The 21,259-nt window shown below is 37.5% G+C and overlaps 1 protein-coding gene across 2 annotated transcripts in view; it reads right to left on the bottom strand.

The window, feature by feature from the left end:
- Nucleotides 1-226: 226 nt before the first annotated feature.
- Nucleotides 227-21,259, bottom strand: part of LOC136719138 (uncharacterized) — a 34,050-nt gene continuing 13,017 nt past the window's right edge. For both annotated transcript variants that reach the window (XM_066696982.1, XM_066696983.1), the window contains exons 5-10: nucleotides 14,085-14,316; nucleotides 13,258-13,331; nucleotides 12,626-12,807; nucleotides 7,559-7,677; nucleotides 6,311-6,392; nucleotides 227-799 (exon numbers count right to left, since the gene is read on the bottom strand). In XM_066696982.1, coding sequence (XP_066553079.1) covers nucleotides 480-799; nucleotides 6,311-6,392; nucleotides 7,559-7,677; nucleotides 12,626-12,807; nucleotides 13,258-13,331; nucleotides 14,085-14,316 — 1,009 coding nt within the window. In that variant the 3' untranslated portion in view covers nucleotides 227-479. The remainder of the gene's footprint in view (nucleotides 800-6,310; nucleotides 6,393-7,558; nucleotides 7,678-12,625; nucleotides 12,808-13,257; nucleotides 13,332-14,084; nucleotides 14,317-21,259) is intronic.

Raw genomic sequence — 21,259 nt, 5'->3', positions numbered from 1 at the left:
AGCAGACCATGAGTGTGTGTTGATGTAACTCTATGTGTTTTCTTTGTTGGGTCGGTACAGGTCTGCAATTTACCATTGTGACCGTATATACACTTACATATTTTCTTACATTTGCATATAGACTCATTATCATGGCTACAAAGGTGTCTGTGTATGTGTCAACAGGGTTTATGTATATGAATGTAAAGTAACATCATTAATACCATTAATATTTTCCAAGACCATATAAGATTTGATATCTTTGAGGTTGTAATTGCAGGTAGCTCATTTGATGGTATACAAAATTCCTTTGTGTGTCTGAAAAAGTCCTGGAGTGAACCCTAGTTTATAGAAAATGCACCTAAATTTTATTGTTTTTTCTCCTTTATCTTCTTATTTTGACTATGGTTACACAAATAGAAGGCATATTACTCTAACTTAGTAAGTAAAATGGACATTTAGGCATCTGTTGTTGTGGAACACACCCAAAACCACTGTGCTCAGCCCTCATCTGAACAGTCTGACTGAGTGCTTTCTTCTTTGGTTTTCAGATTAATGATAACCTCAATTTGCTTTGCATGCCGTGTCTCTCCATTTAAAGCGGCAGGTTGCTGTGGCTCTGTGGCTTCGTCTCCAGCACATGTTTGAGAAGTGACTTGTTGTGAGAAATGTCTCGCATTATTCACGGGATCACAGCTGTCAATTGGTTGGTTGTTCTTTTCTTCGTGCTGTGTGTTACGAATGGTGTCCATAGACCCTCCAGTAGCTGCAGTGTCTGTTAGGGAAATATGCTGCTCTTGAACAGCAAGTGCATCTTTTCCTGTAAATGAAGAATATTATATTACATATCCATAGCACAGAAAAGCACTTTCCCAATTTGTAATGCATCTCAGGCCTGCACAGCATCAGTCAACAACAGCACTGGAATAAAAACCAACAACAACAAAATACAAGTATAATATATCCAGTATATGTTTCTACACAGAGTATAGATATAAAGTTGCATTCTGTTCCTTGTAACTCCCACACCATGTTAGCAGAATACACTACGCATAAACACATTCTCATAAGCATGTATACTTAACATGTGTGTAACTCTTTTTTTCTTCTTCTCCAACATTGGAAAGTAAGAATTTACCTTGTGATTCCATTTATACACTGTACTACATGCAACTGCATTACAAAGCCATTTTTATATACCTTTAATTGCACTATAATAATATTAAAGGAATTGTGGATTACAATACATTTTTTATTGCATCTGTTTGTTTTTCTGGGTAGTTTAAAGTATATTCCATAAGCTTTATATTCTAGTGTAAATGATATATAGAGTAGGTTGTGTCAATGACTTTCAGAGACAGCAGGCAAATACCCCTTTTCTCCCTCCTCATAATAACAGAACAAACTATTATTTTTCAAGACCGATACAATACATATTTTAACCTGAATTGAAGTCTTATTGCATTGCCCATGACAACCTAGAAACGCATTGCGGCTTCAAACCCTACGAACTGAGCAATTAGACTGGAGCTCTCATTTCAGCAGGGACATTTTTCTTTCCAACATGGTGAGCGGTTAGTAAGAGCAAGACAGAATTTCATTTTTCCTGTGCCTTTGTTGCTTTGCAGACTAAATGATGGCGTTTGTCTCCAGAAGTATTAAAATGCCACGGCAGTTTTCGTGCAGACAGCAGATGGGAATTGATCTGAGGCTGATACATGACCACCGAATCTGCATTATTTAAACACAACGTGGTGTGTTTAGATTGATGTTTATGAGCTGCTTTGTGAAAGTGCACTGAGAACAAGACAATTTTAGAATCCAGCCAGCAAATTAATATTTTGCTGGTCTCTTTTCAATAGCTCTTTCTAGCATGACTGTAAAAGCACACCGCACATCCATTTGTTCACATTTGAACCAGACATTGGAGGACATTTTAGCAAAACACTCTTCTCGATGCTATACAAATGTAAACTCTGTCATTTATTTGATCTCTTTAGACCCAGGGTCTCTCTATTTATAAATCACCCATATCTCTTAGTGTTTAGTTAATATTGAAAATGAATGTTATTGTGTATACTATGCTTTGGAAGCTTATTTTTCATCTAATTCAATTTAACTAATGAAATATAAAAGTGATGGCATTTTATATTGGCATTAGGAGGTAAAACCCTTCTACTTTGAATCAAACAAACATTGGAAATGCCTGTCTTGTCATTAAGGTGGAAAAATACATTTATAAAGAATTATGGAATTTTGCTTTCTCTCTCCAACTGGTGGAAATATATAAAATTGCTTTTCACCCCACCCTGTTCAAAGCTTGCCTTGACCCAAGTCAATCATATCCCAGAGAAGTGGCTAAAATTGTTAGGGAAAATACAGCTCTGGAAAAAATTGAGACCACTCCAAGTTCAGAAATCAATGGTAAGTGGTCTCTTAATTTCTTCCAGAGCTGTAGTCCTTTCAACCATCACTCAAAAGCTGAGGGAGCTTATCTGCTTGCTTTCCGAACTGCCGACGTACTGTTGAGATGGTGAAGGTGGTGATTACTCATACTCCTATCGTACTGGTGTCTAATATTAGGAGAGGAGATATTGGATATGGGATACTATCTTATTCCCTTGCCCTTAAAAGCAAATGTATTTCTACCCCTTTATCTTTCAGAAGAGTTATATCTAGGTGGTGGATCTCACAATAACATATATAAAGACAGGGAAGGCACAGAGTTTGGCGATTATTGCGTGTCTCCGGTAGCTCTATTGACACCAACTGTGCTTTGTAACTCTGTACTATTCATATATTTTATTTCACTTCAACTGACTCATAGATCAACTGAAACATTACCTACACATTGTAAAAAATGTTTTGATATACACAACATGGTAGGTGTGGTTTGGTATGGACAAGTATGGAACTACAGGTAATGTTACGTAAGGACAAGCCATAAGGTTTGAGTTCAGTTTGGGCTTGAGTTGTATTTAAGGTCATAATTAATGATTCAGTTTGGTTGTATCGAATTATTTTAGTGAAAGGTATCAAGATAAATGATGTATGTTCTTGAAACAGACGAAACCTAATAAATTAAATGTCACACTGTCGCGTTTCTGTGTTTTATTGTCAAACTAATGAAGGTTCATACTTGAGAGTTAATCTGCATGATTATGAAAATGGATTTCTGGGCCTAATTTAAAATTTTCTAGACATGACATCCATTTTAAACTGTCCTTTAATTATAAAACTAAGCAAATATCAATATTCTTCAGAGTGGAATTACAAAACAGGGAATAAATGATCTCTGAGATGAAACAGAAACTCTTCAGTGTGTTTGAGGCTCTAATTAAACCCTGTCATTCTAGTTTTCTTTATAAAAATAATACAATTCCTTCTACACTTAATTTCCTTTAAAATTAAAAATGTATAGAGTCCATGCAATGTACTGTATTTAAAACACATCGTACTAGTTGAATACTGTTTTAAACAGTTTATTTTTCTTTTAACCAGCATCCGGTCATTGTATCTTCCTGCTACTACAAGAGATGTGAAAACAAAATCAATCTGCAGCACAATCAATAAACACAAGCTCAGAATTCATCTTCCTTCCATTAACGTACAGTATTGATTGAACTATGAAAGAAGTTTTTTATATATATATATATCATTTAAGTAGGTCAGTTCCACTGAAGGAAAGCACGATCAGTTTGATAAAATAAATGGGAAAATCCTCTCAAAATAAACTTCTGCTTAGATATATTTGAAATCCAGTGTCTGTTTTAACCAGTGGATTCTAAATAGCAAAAGCAAACCATTATGGGGCATTTCACTAACTTTGCTTAATATTGATTTTAATTAAAATAATCAGTAGTATAAACAATGTAATGTCACAATAACTCATGCACAAGGTAATAAATAGTTTGCATCGGATACAATATTTTAAATCTATATATTTTTTTAGAATTCGCATCTGTTTCTCATTGAATTTGAAACTGATATATTTACTTTTAACTAATATAATCATACGGTAACATTTTTTTGTATGTGAACTGTTGCTTGTGATTCATACATAGAATACAAAACAGCTTTACAACTCTGTGTAGGTTTACTGAAATAATTTTAACAGCAGATAATTATTAACAATTCACTAACAAGAAACCTTTCATGAAATGTAAATCAATAAATGAATGTTTATTGATACGCTAATCTTAGCTGGAATCTACAAATACAGTAATATATATGTATGTGTGTGTGTGTGTGTGTGTATTGGGTAGAGTGTTCTGCTCTACGACTAAGCTTTCTCAACACCTATTTCAAACATGATTTTCTTTTTATCTATAACCTTCAGTGTTTCACCTTTTTCTGTAATTGACATAACAATATACATTCATGTAATGTGAATGGATTGACACTCAGCTGTTATTAATAGGACTGAGCTAATGGCTTAGCCCTTCTTATCAACAAAACAGCTATTACATAAATTCCAATGCAGGAATGTGTAGCATATCCTCCGCACATTGAGGCGGTGAGTAGTAATCAATGCACGGGTTTAAAGCTCATTCTTGAATATGAACCTATGTCATTTCCAATTCCAAGGCTGCTGTGACGGACAATTGCAAACCGGACTTTCCTGGACATACTTTACAACCACAATCGAAATCAATGAACTCTGTATGTGTTTTCCTAACAGCCCTTTCTAGCAACAGCCAACGTACTCGGTCACATGTTTCTTCCCACTGTTTCCAACATTTTCGTCTGAATGTCTTTACGCAGGTTCGCAAAATATGTACGGATTTCATTTTTAAGTATAAAACCACTGCGCTGGACCTCTAGGACTTGATGTTGGCTGCTATTAGAGAACCAATACAATGTTATTTAAAAGGCTATTTTGTTTTGCCAATCACGATTCTAACCACTCTAGTTCCATACATTTATTTGCCAACTAGCAATTCCCATTATGTGTGTGAAGAAATACGTCTAACTGCAGCAATTTCAGATTGAGCGAGAGATCATTGTACAGCACCAGGGCCTATATTAGATATATTTTCATAAAACAGAATGCAGAGTTGAAATTGACGCCCCAGCACTCATCAGAATGCATCAAAATCAATACAAAATGTGAATTATCAGTCAGCCCAACAATCACTTATCATGATTATCCGGTATGCATTGTCACATTTCTCACACTGGATGCACTGAAGCATGCTCATCAAGCCACTTATTGCTACCATTTAATTTCCACTTGGTAGCTGGAAGAAGGGCTGCAGATACCTGCCTCACTAATCAGGGATATTGATTGCCATGTTGTGCTGAGCTCCAAAACAAAGAACAGTGGGGCGATATGTAGGCTGCACAAACAGATGGCCTTTCATGTTGGATTTTAAACCTGTCAGAATCATTTGCTTTTATGATTCAACGCCAAACCAATGTTGACTTTTGTGGAATTAAGATTTTGCTGTTGTGAAGTTGCATGTGCTATTTAAAGGTTTTGATGTATTATTTTTGTTTCAGATTCTGGGGTTGTTAAGAAATCTTAATTATACATTAAACACAACAGGGACAATCTATGTATATGTGAATCCATGAAATCAACATATAATTCAAGGCTTTAGGAAAAAAAAAAAAAAAAAAAAACCTTTGTTAGTGTTAGCCTGCACTGAGAGAAGTATTAATTAAAAAAAACTATCAATTTGTAGACTGCTGCTTATTTTATCTATGCCTGCCTTATCAGATTATGCATTCATGAATATTGTGACCAGTATTGACAATTGTATATCATTTATAAATGTCAGCTTGAAGTGGGACAAAATCCATCCAAGAAAAAGCAATAATGCTGCTCTTCCTTATGTTTATTTCCATGATAAGGACCAACTGAACACCCAGCATGTACTTTTGATAGCGTTGTGGGCTGCAATGAAAATAAAGCACTTGAACTAAACTAAACATTTTCGAGAAGGAGCTCACCATACAACTGATGACTTGCTTACCTAATATACTTTATAATTAAGCCATTTATGTTCTCGAGTGTCTCTCAGGAGCTTCCACGGAAATAGCAATTGCCAAGATGGTGGAAATAATGAAAAGATTCACATTTCCTTCAATGGGAATTGAGGAAAACACACACACACAAACACACACACACACACACACACACACACACACAAACACATAAACAAAGGTAATAATGTATGAATTGGTATGGTAAGGTCTAAAACTGCTTTTGAAATGACCAAATTTCAAATTGTTGATGTGCGATTGTTTGGTTTGTTTATTTTGTTTTTGTTTCCTATGACTATTTCATTTGTTTGTACATAATTATTTATTAAGACTAAAAACGTACTTTCAATGACGTCTTTACTTCTTGCTCTAGCAGATCCTGGGCTTTTGTGTGGGTGTTCGGTAGCTGTACAGTCTTCAGACACCTGTTTGGTAAAAAGCATTTTAATACTTAAAAGGAAAAAAAAACACCTCAAATGACATAATAGACTTTACACAAACATGACCCATTAAAGCAGAACTACTACAATTCTGAACATCTGTCTTTCTGTCAGAGTGTACAAGCTGAAATGTAACATCTGCCATCATTTAGTAAGTTTTAAATGTTACATTTTTTAAAGTTACTTATTTCATTGACTCACCACAACAACAGCACCACAGAAAGACACATAAAACAGTGATTTTAGGAGGCGTACTAGTTCCACTTTAAGTATATTATGTATGAATTAGGTCTGTAATAGAATCTCGGGTGTCAGGGTGATACTGTAAACCATATTAAAAGCATGAATTTTATTATGTTCACCGCACCTCCATGAAAATACATTACTCGGGCTGATTAGCCATTAATAGTAGAATCTGTTTAACCACATGCAGCAGGGCTGTAAAAAACAATTCTCTGAAAATATAGTGATTTATTTATCAGTTAAATGCTATGCAGTCATGTGAGTTCTTTGTTTTCCATTTTAACTTCTGATTTTGTCACTTTTATGGGCCGCCATTAATGTCGCAAGTGGAACTTCCGAGAACTGAAATTCCTCGGTTTGTAAAACAGAGAATATATGTCAAGGAAACCTACAGTAAATACATGTTATTTGCTTAAAGTCACAAGCTGTTCTGTCACTTAATTTTGAGCATTGCATCCCATTCACTGATGTACATTTCAGTTTGGGAACAAGCTTATTTTGATTACTTTATGTTGCTAACTGCACTCGTAGGATAATGGTACCATTCAGTTACACTAAAACACAGGCATACAATACAAGGTCTGTTTTTTTTTTTGCTTTCCTTCAAAAAGTGCAGCTAATAATAGTGTTGGCCACATCTATTGTGCCGGTGGGTGTGTAGTACTCTGTTTGCCCTATTTTGAGGCAAACAATATTTGTGGAGTAAAAAGCAAAATCAGTAACAATGCAAAAAATAATTACAACCCAGATTTATATTGTTTTGTGAGCAAGACAGATTTATTTTGAATACTTTTGTATACAGTCTGAAAGTCTGGTGCCGACCTTCTACTTTGCAAAACCATGTATTTCAAGTAATTATTCTTGACATAAAAGGGACTCCTCTGCAAACAGTCGAGACTTCTACTTACCTGAGGAAGGCTTCCGTGTCCAGTTAATCTTCGTTTTAGCTCCAGTGATCTGGATACAAGACTGGCTGGCACAGATGATACAGCTATTGGCTTTCTGTTGCCTGGGAAACAACTGTACCCTAAAAATAAAACATGGTTCAGGCCTTGTGACAAATTCACATCTTTCCATCCTAAACAATTCCCCTTTCTCATTCTCCCAGCCTTGATTTACACTAACAATTTCCTCCGAAATGTTTAAGGCTAGCTGGCAGGCTCTCTCGGGTGCTGAAGTATGGGCCGCAGTGTTCCTCTATTCTCCGGCACATAATCACTGCTATTAAAGCTGCATTGATCCAGGGTTGTATTCTTAGTTGAGACAGCACAGCAAATATTGCCTGAGATCTATTACAATAACGATGGCCAGTTTAAACTTCGCCTTTTGGTTTCTGAATATCCTCTGTAACACTGCTAAAAATAATCTGTTCCTTGTGATCTAGGCCTTGGGTGTGATGTTAATGTGCTGTGACCGCTCCTTTATCTTCCCGACTTGACCTGAAGACATATAACACGTGTTTACTCTGTTGTGTTTGGTTTTTCAAAGAAAATATTAAAATACACTGAACATTCCAGTCCAACATACAATAAACTAGGTAATGTGCTGATTGTGACTGCATTTTCAGTCTTGGTGCAAGCCTAAGATTCATTCAACTTAAACACTAAAAGAAATTCAGCAAGAAAACTGAAATATGGCGACTTGAAATTAAAACAAGAAATCTGGCCGCTAAGTCAAGAGTGCTATACCCTTAAACATAGGTTGTCAAGTAAAATGTATAAAATCAGTTTTACCTATTTTTTTTCTTCCCCCAGAAAGGACTAACTTGTCACAATTTCATCTATAAATGTGCAATGCATCAATTTAGATTCAAGATTTCTGCACCGTGTCTGTGATGTTAACAGTCTCCTGCTATACCTTTCCGTGCCCACTCGGCTGTAATTGGCATAGTTACACAGCGCCTCTGAGGAAGATAATATATTTTCCAGGCTGGGAATCCCATTCTGCTGTTTTTAGCAGTGCTACAATTCGGCCTTAATACCAGCTATAAATCTCAATTTTTAAAAGGACAAGAAGGCGAAAGGGCTTTTTGAGGAACAAGAGAAAATAAAGTCACTTTAATAAATTGAATAAGTCAAGTCTTATCGTTGTCGTAACGTGAAAGAATAAGTCTGTATTTTGATGTGACAAAAGCTGTTGGTGAACTCCCAGCTTTTACACATTATATTGCTTTGTTCTGTGTACATGGATTCAAACTGTCAAATGGGGGCACAAGGACCTGTTCCTGAGTGCACAAGGGGTGCATATTTAATCGTGAACTATTGTGATACTTATGCGCAGAAAACATGATTAATTATACCAGCTAATTAGTTCAATAAGGAGAACAATACTTAAAAAAAAAAAATGCTGCTGCCTTCCAACTGTGGGAGGCCTAGCTAACGATTTTCCGTAGGATTTGTGAAGAAATCCTACAGAAAATATTTGTGTTTTTATGTGAAAATATATAAATAGCTATGGCAACACTACCTACATTATGTTCACAATAGCATTCACCCAATGTGTTTAATAACAGGCTACTGCTTATGTCGTTTTCCACAATGTGTCTTCTGCCATGATTTCAGCTCAAACAAGTCTACTCTTTTCTCTTCACTTCTCCAAATTGATTATATTAACCCCACTAATCAATTTCACTTGTTTTAACTTCTTATCCTGTGGTACCTAACAACTTCCAATCATTATAATGGCAAGAACTACTATGGTAACATCGATTTTTCAGCATTTGTGCGGATACTAAACTAATATGGAAGTAACAGCATGGGATTTACATGGAGACTGATGTCTAACGATGACAACCGTTCGTATTTCCAGATCATTATCGTTCTCCTGCCTTACTCGTACGCCATCAAATGAAGTCAGCCTATGATATGAATCATGTATCTTCTGTATCATCTCATTGGAAGCCTCTGTGACTCCAGTCAGATTGCTATCACCTAGCCTGGCAATTTACTGAGCCTCCAGCTAGACTAAGCCCTCTGTTTCAACCTTCCTCTCGGAGATGACCAGCACTCGCTCAGTTCAATCTCCGGTGAAACTGGGCAGCCACTGATTGGCCGATTGCTGTAGCGTTCTGCGTTGGATATCATCCAGACAGAGCAACATGGACTGGCCATCTAGATAAGAACTGAGCAAATTACTTATCTTAGACATAAAACCAAGATCCTATAGTAAACGACTCTTTGGATAAAAGGATCTGCTAAATGAATAATTATCATTAATTATTTATTGGACTGATTTGATCAGGCCCTTAGCCATCATCTCTCTCACTAGCGCTTACCAGAGATTGATGGTTGAACTACCATTATGTCACCTCAGTATTAGCCTGCTGTTTGTTTTGCCCCCCCAGATCCTGACATGCAAATCTTTCAAGTTGCAGAGTCTGCAGGGTGATTCTTCAGCCTGTCAATCAAAGCCTCTCTCTCTCAGAGCTCTGTATTTGACTGCCACAGGGACTCCATTAAAGCCATCTAGGGCTGAGTGTCAGACACCTGCAGAGAGGTGCCGATTTGCTCTCAGATTTACTTCCTCACAAGATTTTCTTCAAATTTTTCTTCATGTTTATATTGCCTTTATATGCAGATTACAATAAAGAGCAAAATGGCTCTGTTTGTATCTGCAGTAATCTACACCATACTGCTTTCTGAAGATGATTTCTTTGCCATCAAGGGACTTTTATTACATCGCACTGCCCCAGATAATGAAGTACATGCGCTTTTCTTTTCCAGTTTAAAGGGAGATGCAGTTCTTTCTCTCTCTCTCTCTCTCTCTCTCTCTCGCTCTCGCTCTCTCTCGCTCTCTCTCTCTCTCTCTCTCTCTCTCAATATACACTTCTTCATTACGGCTACATCCACAGATTTAGACAAAACCACAGGTAACTGAAGCCACCTCAGTCAGCCCCGAGGTGTTACTTCTACTTGATATGGAGAGAAAATGTATTCATCAGGCAAATTAATTGTTAAATTGAACCTATTAATTCATTTTTCAGGTCTTAAGAGACTCACAAGATAACAATTTGGCAGATTCATGGTTTACAGTATTAACGTGAATGGAGGACATGTTTATTAATTAATGTATCTATTCATTAAGGTTTGGAACAGGAATTCACCAATACACCATCTCACTTAATGCATTAACTACAACTGCTCATCTTATACACAAATCCAACCTCTGCTGTTTCTTCAGGGATCGGATATTTTACTGTAGGGGTCAATTATCTAGGTCTGAATTGTGTTATTGCTATTCTGAGCACAGGCACAGCAAGCAGTCTGAATGTGGGATGTGCAAATACAATGAAGGACAAACAATACAAATATAAAGGAGCAACAGTGGCAGCTTAATTTCTTTTGGGAGATGACATCCATCCCATTCATTCACCTAACTTAATTTACATTTTAAAGCAGTGTAATTGGTAATTGTAATGAACCAACAGCTATTGAGACACCGAGACTGATATCTGAAGGGATTTGGAGGCAGTTAAGGAAAAGGAAAAGAAATTGAGGACATTTAGTTGGATAAATATTCCGATCTTAATTGGCATTGTAATTTGTTGCATAACACTCCCCTGCATGTTCACAGTACCATAAACACAGCCACAAGTTCTATTTAAAACTCTAGCCCTCTTCTGATCACCTCGAGCGGCTGGCGGTTGCTGTTTCAGATATTTCACAGGGTCTGTTTCTACCTTGGTCCGTGGCGACAGCAGGATTGTCTCAGATAATTAGTTAAATAATCTCTATTTACTGCCAACAGGGCATCACGGTGTCTCTAAAGTGATATTAAAACTATTATAAAATATCCATCACACGCTGAGTTCAAATATGGAGTAATCTCTCTAAACTTTAATTGCAAAGCTTTCTATTCTAATGAGGCTCGAACACTAGATGAGGTTCTTCACTGTTAAACTGCAGGAGGTATTGAGCCAGTCATCGTTTTTCTATTAATTACTTTTAAGACAAAGATTCACCCATAGAGATATTTTTTAAATCTAAAGGGTATATTGTTACTTGTTTTTGTTAATAAGGCAGCACAATCAAACAGATTAAAAGGCAAATGCATATTTGTGTCAGGAATTAAAAGCAGAATTTCAGATTGAATTAGTGCTGTTCATTTTTCATAATGGTATTGTCAATAAAATACATTTAACTTGTAATTTACCTTTTGCTGTTACAAATAAATAAAAAATGAGGGGTGGGGGGGGACTATAGATATTAAACCTGATTAATAGACTCCCTTCAGATCCACATAAACCAATTTGCATTTATAGTATATTAAATTAATCCATAAGTAATGCATTTATTTATTTACAAAAAGGCAGAAGTAAAGGCAACATACTATATATATTTGGTTAACACTTTACATTAAGTGTCCGTAATTACTGTGTATTTCACTGTTATTACTTGTTACAGTGTAAATACAGTGTAAATAGGCATAATTACACTGGTAGTTACCATTTAAATACACAATAATTAGGGACACTAAACGTAAAGTGTTTCCGATATTGGTGTTCCTCAAATGTTCTGAAATGTATTTATTTTTTGTTTTGTCTGTTAGTTTTTCCTCAAATTTGAGGCTCTCAATCGATATAATATGTATTAAACAGTAACAGTCATCAATTATCTGTCAACTATAAATGTCATATTTCCAAATGACTCTCATAAAAATCAAATTAATGTATTTATTTTTCCCCAATTTTAAATACATTCAGTGCTTTCTTTTGTGTATAGAGCTAATCAAAACCTGAAAATGCTACATATTAATATCGAAATTAGGACTTTCATGTTTGTGTCTAAAACATCTTCAAAATAACCACTACTATTAGTCCTGCAGGGCCACTTCACTCGAGGATAGAATTCACCACTTCTCTCCGAGTTATTAAATATATTAATTGGAAATGTTGGAGGAAAATTGAGCTCCAGATGGGAGGCAGCAAATCAATAATTTCTCCTGCCCATGTCAGAGCATTTCATTTGGAGCCTTACACGGTCGCCCTGCGTGTCTCACTCTCTCCATGGAGACTGCGGTGCGGGGGAGAAATGCCGGCACCACGCTGGCATTCACTGACGGCAGGAGGAATTGGTTATTAGCAGACGTCAACCAGCAAGAGCTTTCGAATCCAGCAGGCTGGGGCAGCTTTTTATGCTCCAGATGTATTTGTAGATTCCTGTCAAGATGAAAATGAATCAGGATCATCATAAGGAGCGGGGAAGCAACGGGACTCCAAACAACTGGGGTTTTAACATATGCAAAAGAGTGGCTAGTTTTCAAACTGATTTAAATAAATGTCAAGTATTGGTCTTCGCATAGTTCAGACTGTGGCATAAAATATTATACCTTTATCAGCATAGGAACAGTCTTTGATAGGGCTGATGCTGTTATCAAAATAGACACAGTGTAAATCTGGACCAGGCAGCATTTATGTATAGGGATGGTGTAATTAAAAATCCATTGCCAGTATATGCCAGTCTGTGCATCATAGACATCAAACTTGTTTACTGAACTTGAATTCCCAGGACATGGATTTCAGTAATTAGTCTATCGTAAGGCAAATAAACAGACATTTTTCATTAGAGTATATCAACAAAAAAGGGGCTTTAATAAACATTTTTCTTACTGTATTGAGAGAATGCGGTGAGAGTCATGTGACTGCCTGTGGTGTTCACTGCACTGAATACCGTGAGAATTTCCCTAAGGAAATAAAACATAATATAGAGCATAATTTATATTATTTAATTGCTGGTAATGCATCTATTAAAACAGACACATGCAAAGTCTACTGACGCAATTTATGTTTTCTTAATAATTTGCAAATGAATCTCTAGAAATATCTTTCTATCAATAAACACACTGTCTAAATCTTACTGGATTCCTTTGCATTAGTCAGATGAGTAAATAATTCTGAGGTTTTTGAACTATATATACAGTTGCAGACACACACACATATATACAAAGACTAATAGGTCATGTGAAATAGCAAAACTACAACAATATTCAATTCCTTCTCTGCTTCACAAAATAGCCTTGCAACCACATCACAAATGGAGACCCATAAATTGGAATTCAACTTTTCCTAACAGCGTTTCTAGCACAGTAATGTTCCTCGTGTGTCCCAGTGGAAATCAGCCGATTTCATTTCAAAGCCTTCTGCTTCAGGCTGAATTCTGGGGAATCTGGTGGTTTCCAAAGTCAGCTGCCTTTCCTTAAATATTTCACATCCTGAGAAATGTGATTTGAATGCATGTCAAAGTAGAATTGTTTATTACAGTACGTGGCCAAATTTCCTCAGCTACTGAGTGTTAAATGCTCCATAGCAAGGATGTCCATGGCTGTTTCAAAATATGAATTAATTAATTGATTGATTAATTGATTAATTCATTGTATTATTCAATGTACAATTTGTACAGTAATCACACATACACATAGCATTCATTTGGACCTTACATGGGAATGCTGATGAAGCTGCACTGTATCACCGCTCTGCTTTCTCTGTTTATTGAGCACAGTTTTCAGGACTGTAGCCTCCATTGCTCCTGCACTGTTTTTGGGCAAGTTGACAAAGGGGTCTTTACCCCAGGATTTCCAGGAACAGGCCCTGAAGGTGCAGCATTGGACGATCCTCGGTGACCCCCCGCTGTCCTTCATAGACGGAGTGGCATACTCCCTTAGAATCTTCCTGTAACAGACACCGGCATTTTTTTGTGGTCATTGGTAGCTGACTGCTCTGGTCAAAACAAATCAAGCCTAAGAAAAAGCTTGGGACTTTTTGTGAATAATTTCAAAATAAAGAAAAGCACAACTTTAACTTGCAGAAAATGGATGAGTCATTTAAGTCACTTGAAAGTGGCATTTGCCTGGCTTCCACTATCTTCAGTAAGGTACTGTTGAACTTAAACATTGCAAATTCGCACGGAGAATAAACAGACAGCCCACCTTGAGAGAGAAACATGTAATTACAAAGATGGAGGCTGATACACTGTAAACTGTGTAAATGTCATGTTCGCACTTCAAGGTAAGACCTTACAAAAACAGTGAACATCATTCTTTGGATTTCAATGCTTTTCCATTTTAAATTTAGATTAGTGCTAATGCTAATGGGATCTCACATCTTCGGCACATATGCCAGCATTTAACCTTTAAAGGAAAAAAAAAAAGCTGGCAAAGTACAGCCTCCATTAGAAAAGCAAACATATACTTTTAGAAATGAAAGGTATGGGCTCAACATGTTTCCAATCTCTAAGGAGGCATTTGAAGTAATGCACAGCGTCTCTGGCACGATGTTTACTCTCAAGAGCAGTGCATGCATCATTATGGCAGAAATGAAAAGGGGGAAAAAGGTAAATGAAAAATGAAAAAAAAACATTGGAAAAGCTTGTAGCCCTTTCCCTTTGTATTTTAAAGATTAGACATATAGTAGATGGACAAGTGACATCAGTGGAACAATGAGGAACTAAAAATAAAAACGGAAATGAGGTCCCTGTTGGAGCAGGGAAGTGCGCCGTGCGACCTTATAGTTCGGTGATTTTAAAGTAATTTCCTTGGAGTTCGGTAATGCTCAGCAGTCAGGTATGTAATAGTGTAATATCTCTCCACAAGGCTTGACCTCGACTTCACAACCCGATGAGCGGAATGCAGCTCAGAACGGCATTTTCATTAAAAAAAAAAATCACATTTAAATATTTATTTATTTCCCATGTCGTGTTGGTAATAAACAATGCTATTACCAGACTATTTAAACTTGCCTAATATAACAGAACATTGATTTCTCAATTTCCTAAAGCAGATATTTCAACTATTATCTCTCTATCTCTCTATATCTATCTATCTATGTATCTATCTATATATATATATATCTTGTAACACTATGGTGGTTGACCACATTGCTGGGCTCCTTAAACAGGCAAGGTCTTTGGAGAACAGACACACAATAAGGGAAATATGGAGCAAACTATGTGCTTTTATTATATACAGTACTGGGTGCTGAATATTTCTCCTTTTCTCTTTCATTAGCCAGCTCCTCTTACCCCCCAACAACAGAGGTGTTCCTGCTCCCTTCCTTTATTCTGGCACTGGCCAATCACGGGAGCCCTGCAGGTCAGGTGCTCCCACACACCGATTCACCCTCCCAGGGCTTCTGTGAGGTGTAGTGCTCGTCTGTCAGCCATTTTGTGCCCCTCTTAGTACCATGGCACGGTATATATATCATATATGTATATCAGCAGCAGCCTTTATCGATCCACTGCTGGATGAAGGCCTCCCCAGGATTTTTGTTTCAATGTACAGCATCTCTTTTCCATGTCACACCAAAACCCCCCATTATACACTCACCTAAAGGATTATTAGGAACACCATACTAATACTGTGTTTGACCCCCTTTCGCCTTCAGAACTGCCTTAATTCTACGTGGCATTGATTCAACAAGGTGCTGAAAGCATTCTTTACAAATGTTGGCCCATATTGATAGGATAGCATCTTGCAGTTGATGGAGATTTGTGGGATGCACATCCAGGGCACGAAGCTCCCGTTCCACCACATCCCAAAGATGCTCTATTGGGTTGATCTGGTGACTGTGGGGGCCAGTTTAGTACAGTGAACTCATTGTCATGTTCAAGAAACCAATTTGAAATGATTCGACCTTTGTGACATGGTGCATTATCCTGCTGGAAGTAGCCATCAGAGGATGGGTACATGGTGGTCATAAAGGGATGGACATGGTCAGAAACAATGCTCAGGTAGGCCGTGGCATTTAAACGATGCCCAATTGGCACTAAGGGGCCTAAAGTGTGCCAAGAAAACATCCCCCACACCATTACACCACCACCACCAGCCTGCACAGTGGTAACAAGGCATGATGGATCCATGTTCTCATTCTGTTTACGCCAAATTCTGACCATCTGAATGTCTCAACAGAAATCGAGACTCATCAGACCAGGCAACATTTTTCCAGTCTTCAACTGTCCAATTTTGGTGAGCTTGTGCAAATTGTAGCCTCTTTTTCCTATTTGTAGTGGAGATGAGTGGTACCCGGTGGGGTCTTCTGCTGTTGTAGCCCATCTGCCTCAAGGTTGTACGTGTTGTGGCTTCACAAATGCTTTGCTGCATCCCTCGGTTGTAACGAGTGGTTATTTCAGTCAAAGTTGCTCTTCTATCAGCTTGAATCAGTCGGCCCATTCTCCTCTGACCTCTAGCATCAACAAGGCATTTTCGCCCACAGGACTGCCGCATACTGGATGTTTTTCCCTTTTCACACCATTCTTTGTAAACCCTAGAAATGGTTGTGCGTGAAAATCCCAGTAACTGAGCAGATTGTGAAATACTCAGACCGGCCCGTCTGGCACCAACAACCATGCCACGCTCAAAATTGCTTAAATCACCTTTCTTTCCCATTCAGACATTCAGTTTGGAGTTCAGGAGATTGTCTTGACCAGGACCACACCCCTAAATGCATTGAAGCAACTGCCATGTGATTGGTTGGTTAGATAATTTCATTAATGAGAAATTGAACAGGTGTTCCTAATAATCCTTTAGGTGCGTGTATATGTGTGTGTGTGTGTGTGTGTGTGTGTGTGTGTGTGTTACTAGAACAGTGTAGAAAATGTCAAAATTATGCTTTGTATCCCTGTGAGATGGTTTGTAAATTCAGTTGGCTTGAGTTCATAGTTTAGTCATTACTGTAGAGGTATAAAAGACACTAAAGCCATTTTTAAATTTTTGAACACCAGCATTGCGGGGTGAGCTAATGTAACACAGGGTGGAATTAATATTATATAAATGATTCAGACGCAAATATTCAAAAATACTCTTAAATGTCAGCACTATTTTATCTTGGAATATATTTATCTTTGGAAATCCTAATAAAACCTTTTGTTTGCCTCTCTAAACTGAGTTTCATTTTTAATAACCGAGTCTATTTTCCAGCCATTAAAAACTAGTAACCTAGAAATGTCTTGTTTGCTTACAGGCTGTGTTTGTATTTCCCTTATGTAGCATTCATGGATTAACAGTACCTTCCAACTTTGCTCAGTATAATGTGTGAAAATCTACTTACAAAGCCAGCCATTCACTGAGCTCCCGTTAGATAGAGTTATGATACTGAAGCATTGTGGTTGCAGCTTAGCATGACAGTGTGTAGTTCAAACTTCATGCTGAATCACATTGCACACTAGAGAGGTTTAAAAAAGATCATACACATGAACAACAGACACCATTCTGCCAAGCACATTCACATTTATGGGCTATGACCGAAAATAACCAAATTCCAGATTCTTTCCTGTAATTGGTTAAGAAAAACACATAAATACCTACTCCTCCATTCCAGAAACTGCTACATTCACTCTTAGATCTTTCCAAAAAGCACTCATGATACTGCTTCTTCTGAAGGTTATCCTAAAGATCATAAATAAATGCATGTCTAAATAACCATCTTCTAAGACAAAATGATCCAGGAAACCACTTGGAAAAAAAAGTCCATGGCACCAGAAACTAGTTTATTTTTGCAATGATTTATGAATGCCTCATGAGGGACAATGAATCCTGCCACCCAGCTATATCTGACAACTCTACTTTTGCTTCTTCTCTAACCTGAGTAGGTGCGTGCAATTCGATCAATAAATCAACCTGAGCAATCTATAAACTTGTTGAGTCTGCACATAAATACCAGAATATCCCTGGGAAACATCGAGTTTCTCCGGAGGTCTGTATGAAATGGTATGAAAGGGAACACTTTGGGTATGACCTAGTCTGAATTCCCATGTGTCCCGCCAGTATACAGCTACAGAAATATGTATAATTCATATATTCATTGAGATAGGAAGAGTCCCAGCAACAGGTGGCCAATGTCCATACTCTATATGTGATGAAATCCAATCCTACTGGAACTCCTACAAGTTTTGGATACATTGTTTAATTAACAACTCATTAAGACCTGAGGGAAATTACTATTTGACCAGCTAAGTAAATTATGACATAGATGAAATCCAGACATCTGTTGGGACTGGGACTGATCAGACTTATATAATTTTTCCTTTTGATATTGGTTCATCGATATCGTTAAGGGAGATTTCCTCAGCAGGTTGACAATTAAAAAAATGTTCTCGTACCACTTAATTGCCTTACTTACCCCTTCCTGTTTGACTCCGCATAATTGGTTGTCATGACAAATGTTGCGTAATTCAGAAGCAGGGGTGTGAAAGTTGCAATAAAACTCAAGAGAGATTCATGCTGTAAGTGTGCAGAAACAGGCAATTTCTGGCTGTAATGTGCTGTGTCATTTCTTCCAACAGATGGAAATTGCTAACTACTGTGTTACATTTCGCTTGCCTCTTATCTGGAAGAAATCCATTGCGGGGTGACATTTTAAACGCAGGATCATTTACGCTTGCTTGCAGTTTTCTTGCTTCAGACAAGACAACCGTGTCTAACAGCCATGACTTTTGACATTCAACTGTCTGTCACATAGGAAGGAGGAAGGTTTCATATTTTTTGCAGCTGGCGGAAGATCTGGACTAATCACAATAGTGATAAGCTAGCAGGTGCCTGTGAAAATTAGTCATCTTGAATTATCCATAAATAAAAATTACCACACTAAATACAGGGAACTGACCAGTACATCAGGGTTTGGGGTATTTTCTTCCTCAGGATTAGTTATATTTTATTGTTCGTTCTGACATGTTTAATCTATCTAAAACTAAACCTCATGACCTTTTAGATGTGTTAGACAACTAAGTGATGCTATTTATGGTTTAACCTGAAGATAAGGAGTTGACACAGCCAAAGGCATGTACCTCAAACCTCAGCACACACTCTGGGATCATACAATAAAGCTTTTATGAGGAGCCAAATTATGACTGCGTTTATATTGTGTTAGATGCCCTCAGAATACAATCTTTGATGCTAACTGTATCTGGCACTGGCAAATTACCCTTTGACCCACTTGGCCTTTTTATGGACGTCACCAAGATCTTTCTGAGCGTTATATATCCTCTCACTCAGCATCTGTGAGCCTCGAGGGGGCAGCCGGCGCTTGACCTTGTCCGTTGTGTTCCTGTGCGGAGCGTCATGATGAGGGCCGACCGTGTGAGATTGCGCTGTTTGGGTGTGAGGTTCTGGGGCTAGCGGAGGCGAGTGGGACTAGATCAGGTCGACGTGCTCGAGACCCCCAGCACTGTGAGGTAATTATATATTCCCTGTACTAGCGAGATTCGGGCAGGCAAATTGAATTAAATAGCCGCGATAATAAAAGAGATGTCATTGGTTATTATCGCCACACGCCGAGGAAATGAACACTATCAGATTTAGCTGCATTCTCTCAATAAGTAACTCATTTGTTACCATCATCCTGGGTTTATTTGTACTATCCGTTGGTGGCCTGTTACTGATATGATTTTTGCTGCAGCTCCATATTGGATTTTAGACTGAATGATTCTTTTGACCAGGATATACAATACCTTATTATTCTTCCTATTACATTTGGTTTGTCCTACATCATGTTAGCTCTGGGACTCCTTTCATTGTATTCTGAGTTTTGTAACAACATGTGTGCTGAAAGGTTTTGTAGGTATCTTTTCTGACATATATTGATTTAAAAATCTCCAGTACTCTGCCTCTGTATGAGTGGCCTCAAATCTCAAACACTTTAGATGGACATTCAAGTAGATTTTATGTGATTGTCAAATGTATTCTGCTATTATTAATTATGTAGAAAGGGAATCTGGGTATTTTATGTTTGCTTTTGGTTTTTAGGTCAATATGAGGCAAAGATATTAATCCATATTTATCACCGAGCTAATAAATATCAATATTAGTTTGATTGTAACACTACTTCAAGACAATGGAATGTGTCATGCACTCCATAATTCATCACAGCAGTGCACAGCAACTGTACGTTTCGAATATAACTTGATTAATGATTCATATAGTTGAAATGCAGCCGCTATTACGCCTCCTCACTACCTTCAGTTAAGGGAATTCCACTCCGAGTGATGACGTGATTGAGTTTCTCCCCAGGATGCTGGGTGTGTACGTGCTAGGCTCCCCTACTGTTAAATGGTTGCTCATTCCTCCTACCTAAACTCAGCTGGAATGGATATTAAAAGCGAATCAGGCTTCAGATTAGCTTAATAATACACAGGGGCTGAATTACTGAGTGGGGAAATAGTTATTTATTAATTAACTTGGATTCTGAAAGTCCGCAATGCAGTGATTGATATTTATCAGGTGTTTAGGCCATTACAGGAACTAATTTGAAGGTTTTCATTCAAATACAGAAATACCTGGAGAAAAACAAAAGCAAAGTGAACTAGCCACTACTCATAGTTGTGTACCACGGTTCCTTCTTTTTTCTTTTCGGTTTAAGATGTTCTTGACAGCTTGAAGCACATCTCCTGGTGTTTTTCTCTTCTGTACAATCCTCTCTGGTCTTTAATTCAGTTCGCTCCCATTCTTTAATGAGGATGGCACAAAGAAGGGTTTGAAGGCCAACCACTGTGTATGTGAATCTCAAGAGGTATTTACTTCCATTTAGCATGCTGTGTCCAATGCACCAAACAGATGTACTTCTATTTCAGAGATGAAACTCTTCTCCATTTACCAGACTGCTTAACAAGAAAAGCACTTTGGTC

This window comes from Amia ocellicauda, chromosome 23, assembly GCF_036373705.1.
Source record: "Amia ocellicauda isolate fAmiCal2 chromosome 23, fAmiCal2.hap1, whole genome shotgun sequence".
Lineage (NCBI taxonomy): Eukaryota > Metazoa > Chordata > Actinopteri > Amiiformes > Amiidae > Amia > Amia ocellicauda.
This window is presented reverse-complemented; position numbering and strand designations above follow the sequence as displayed.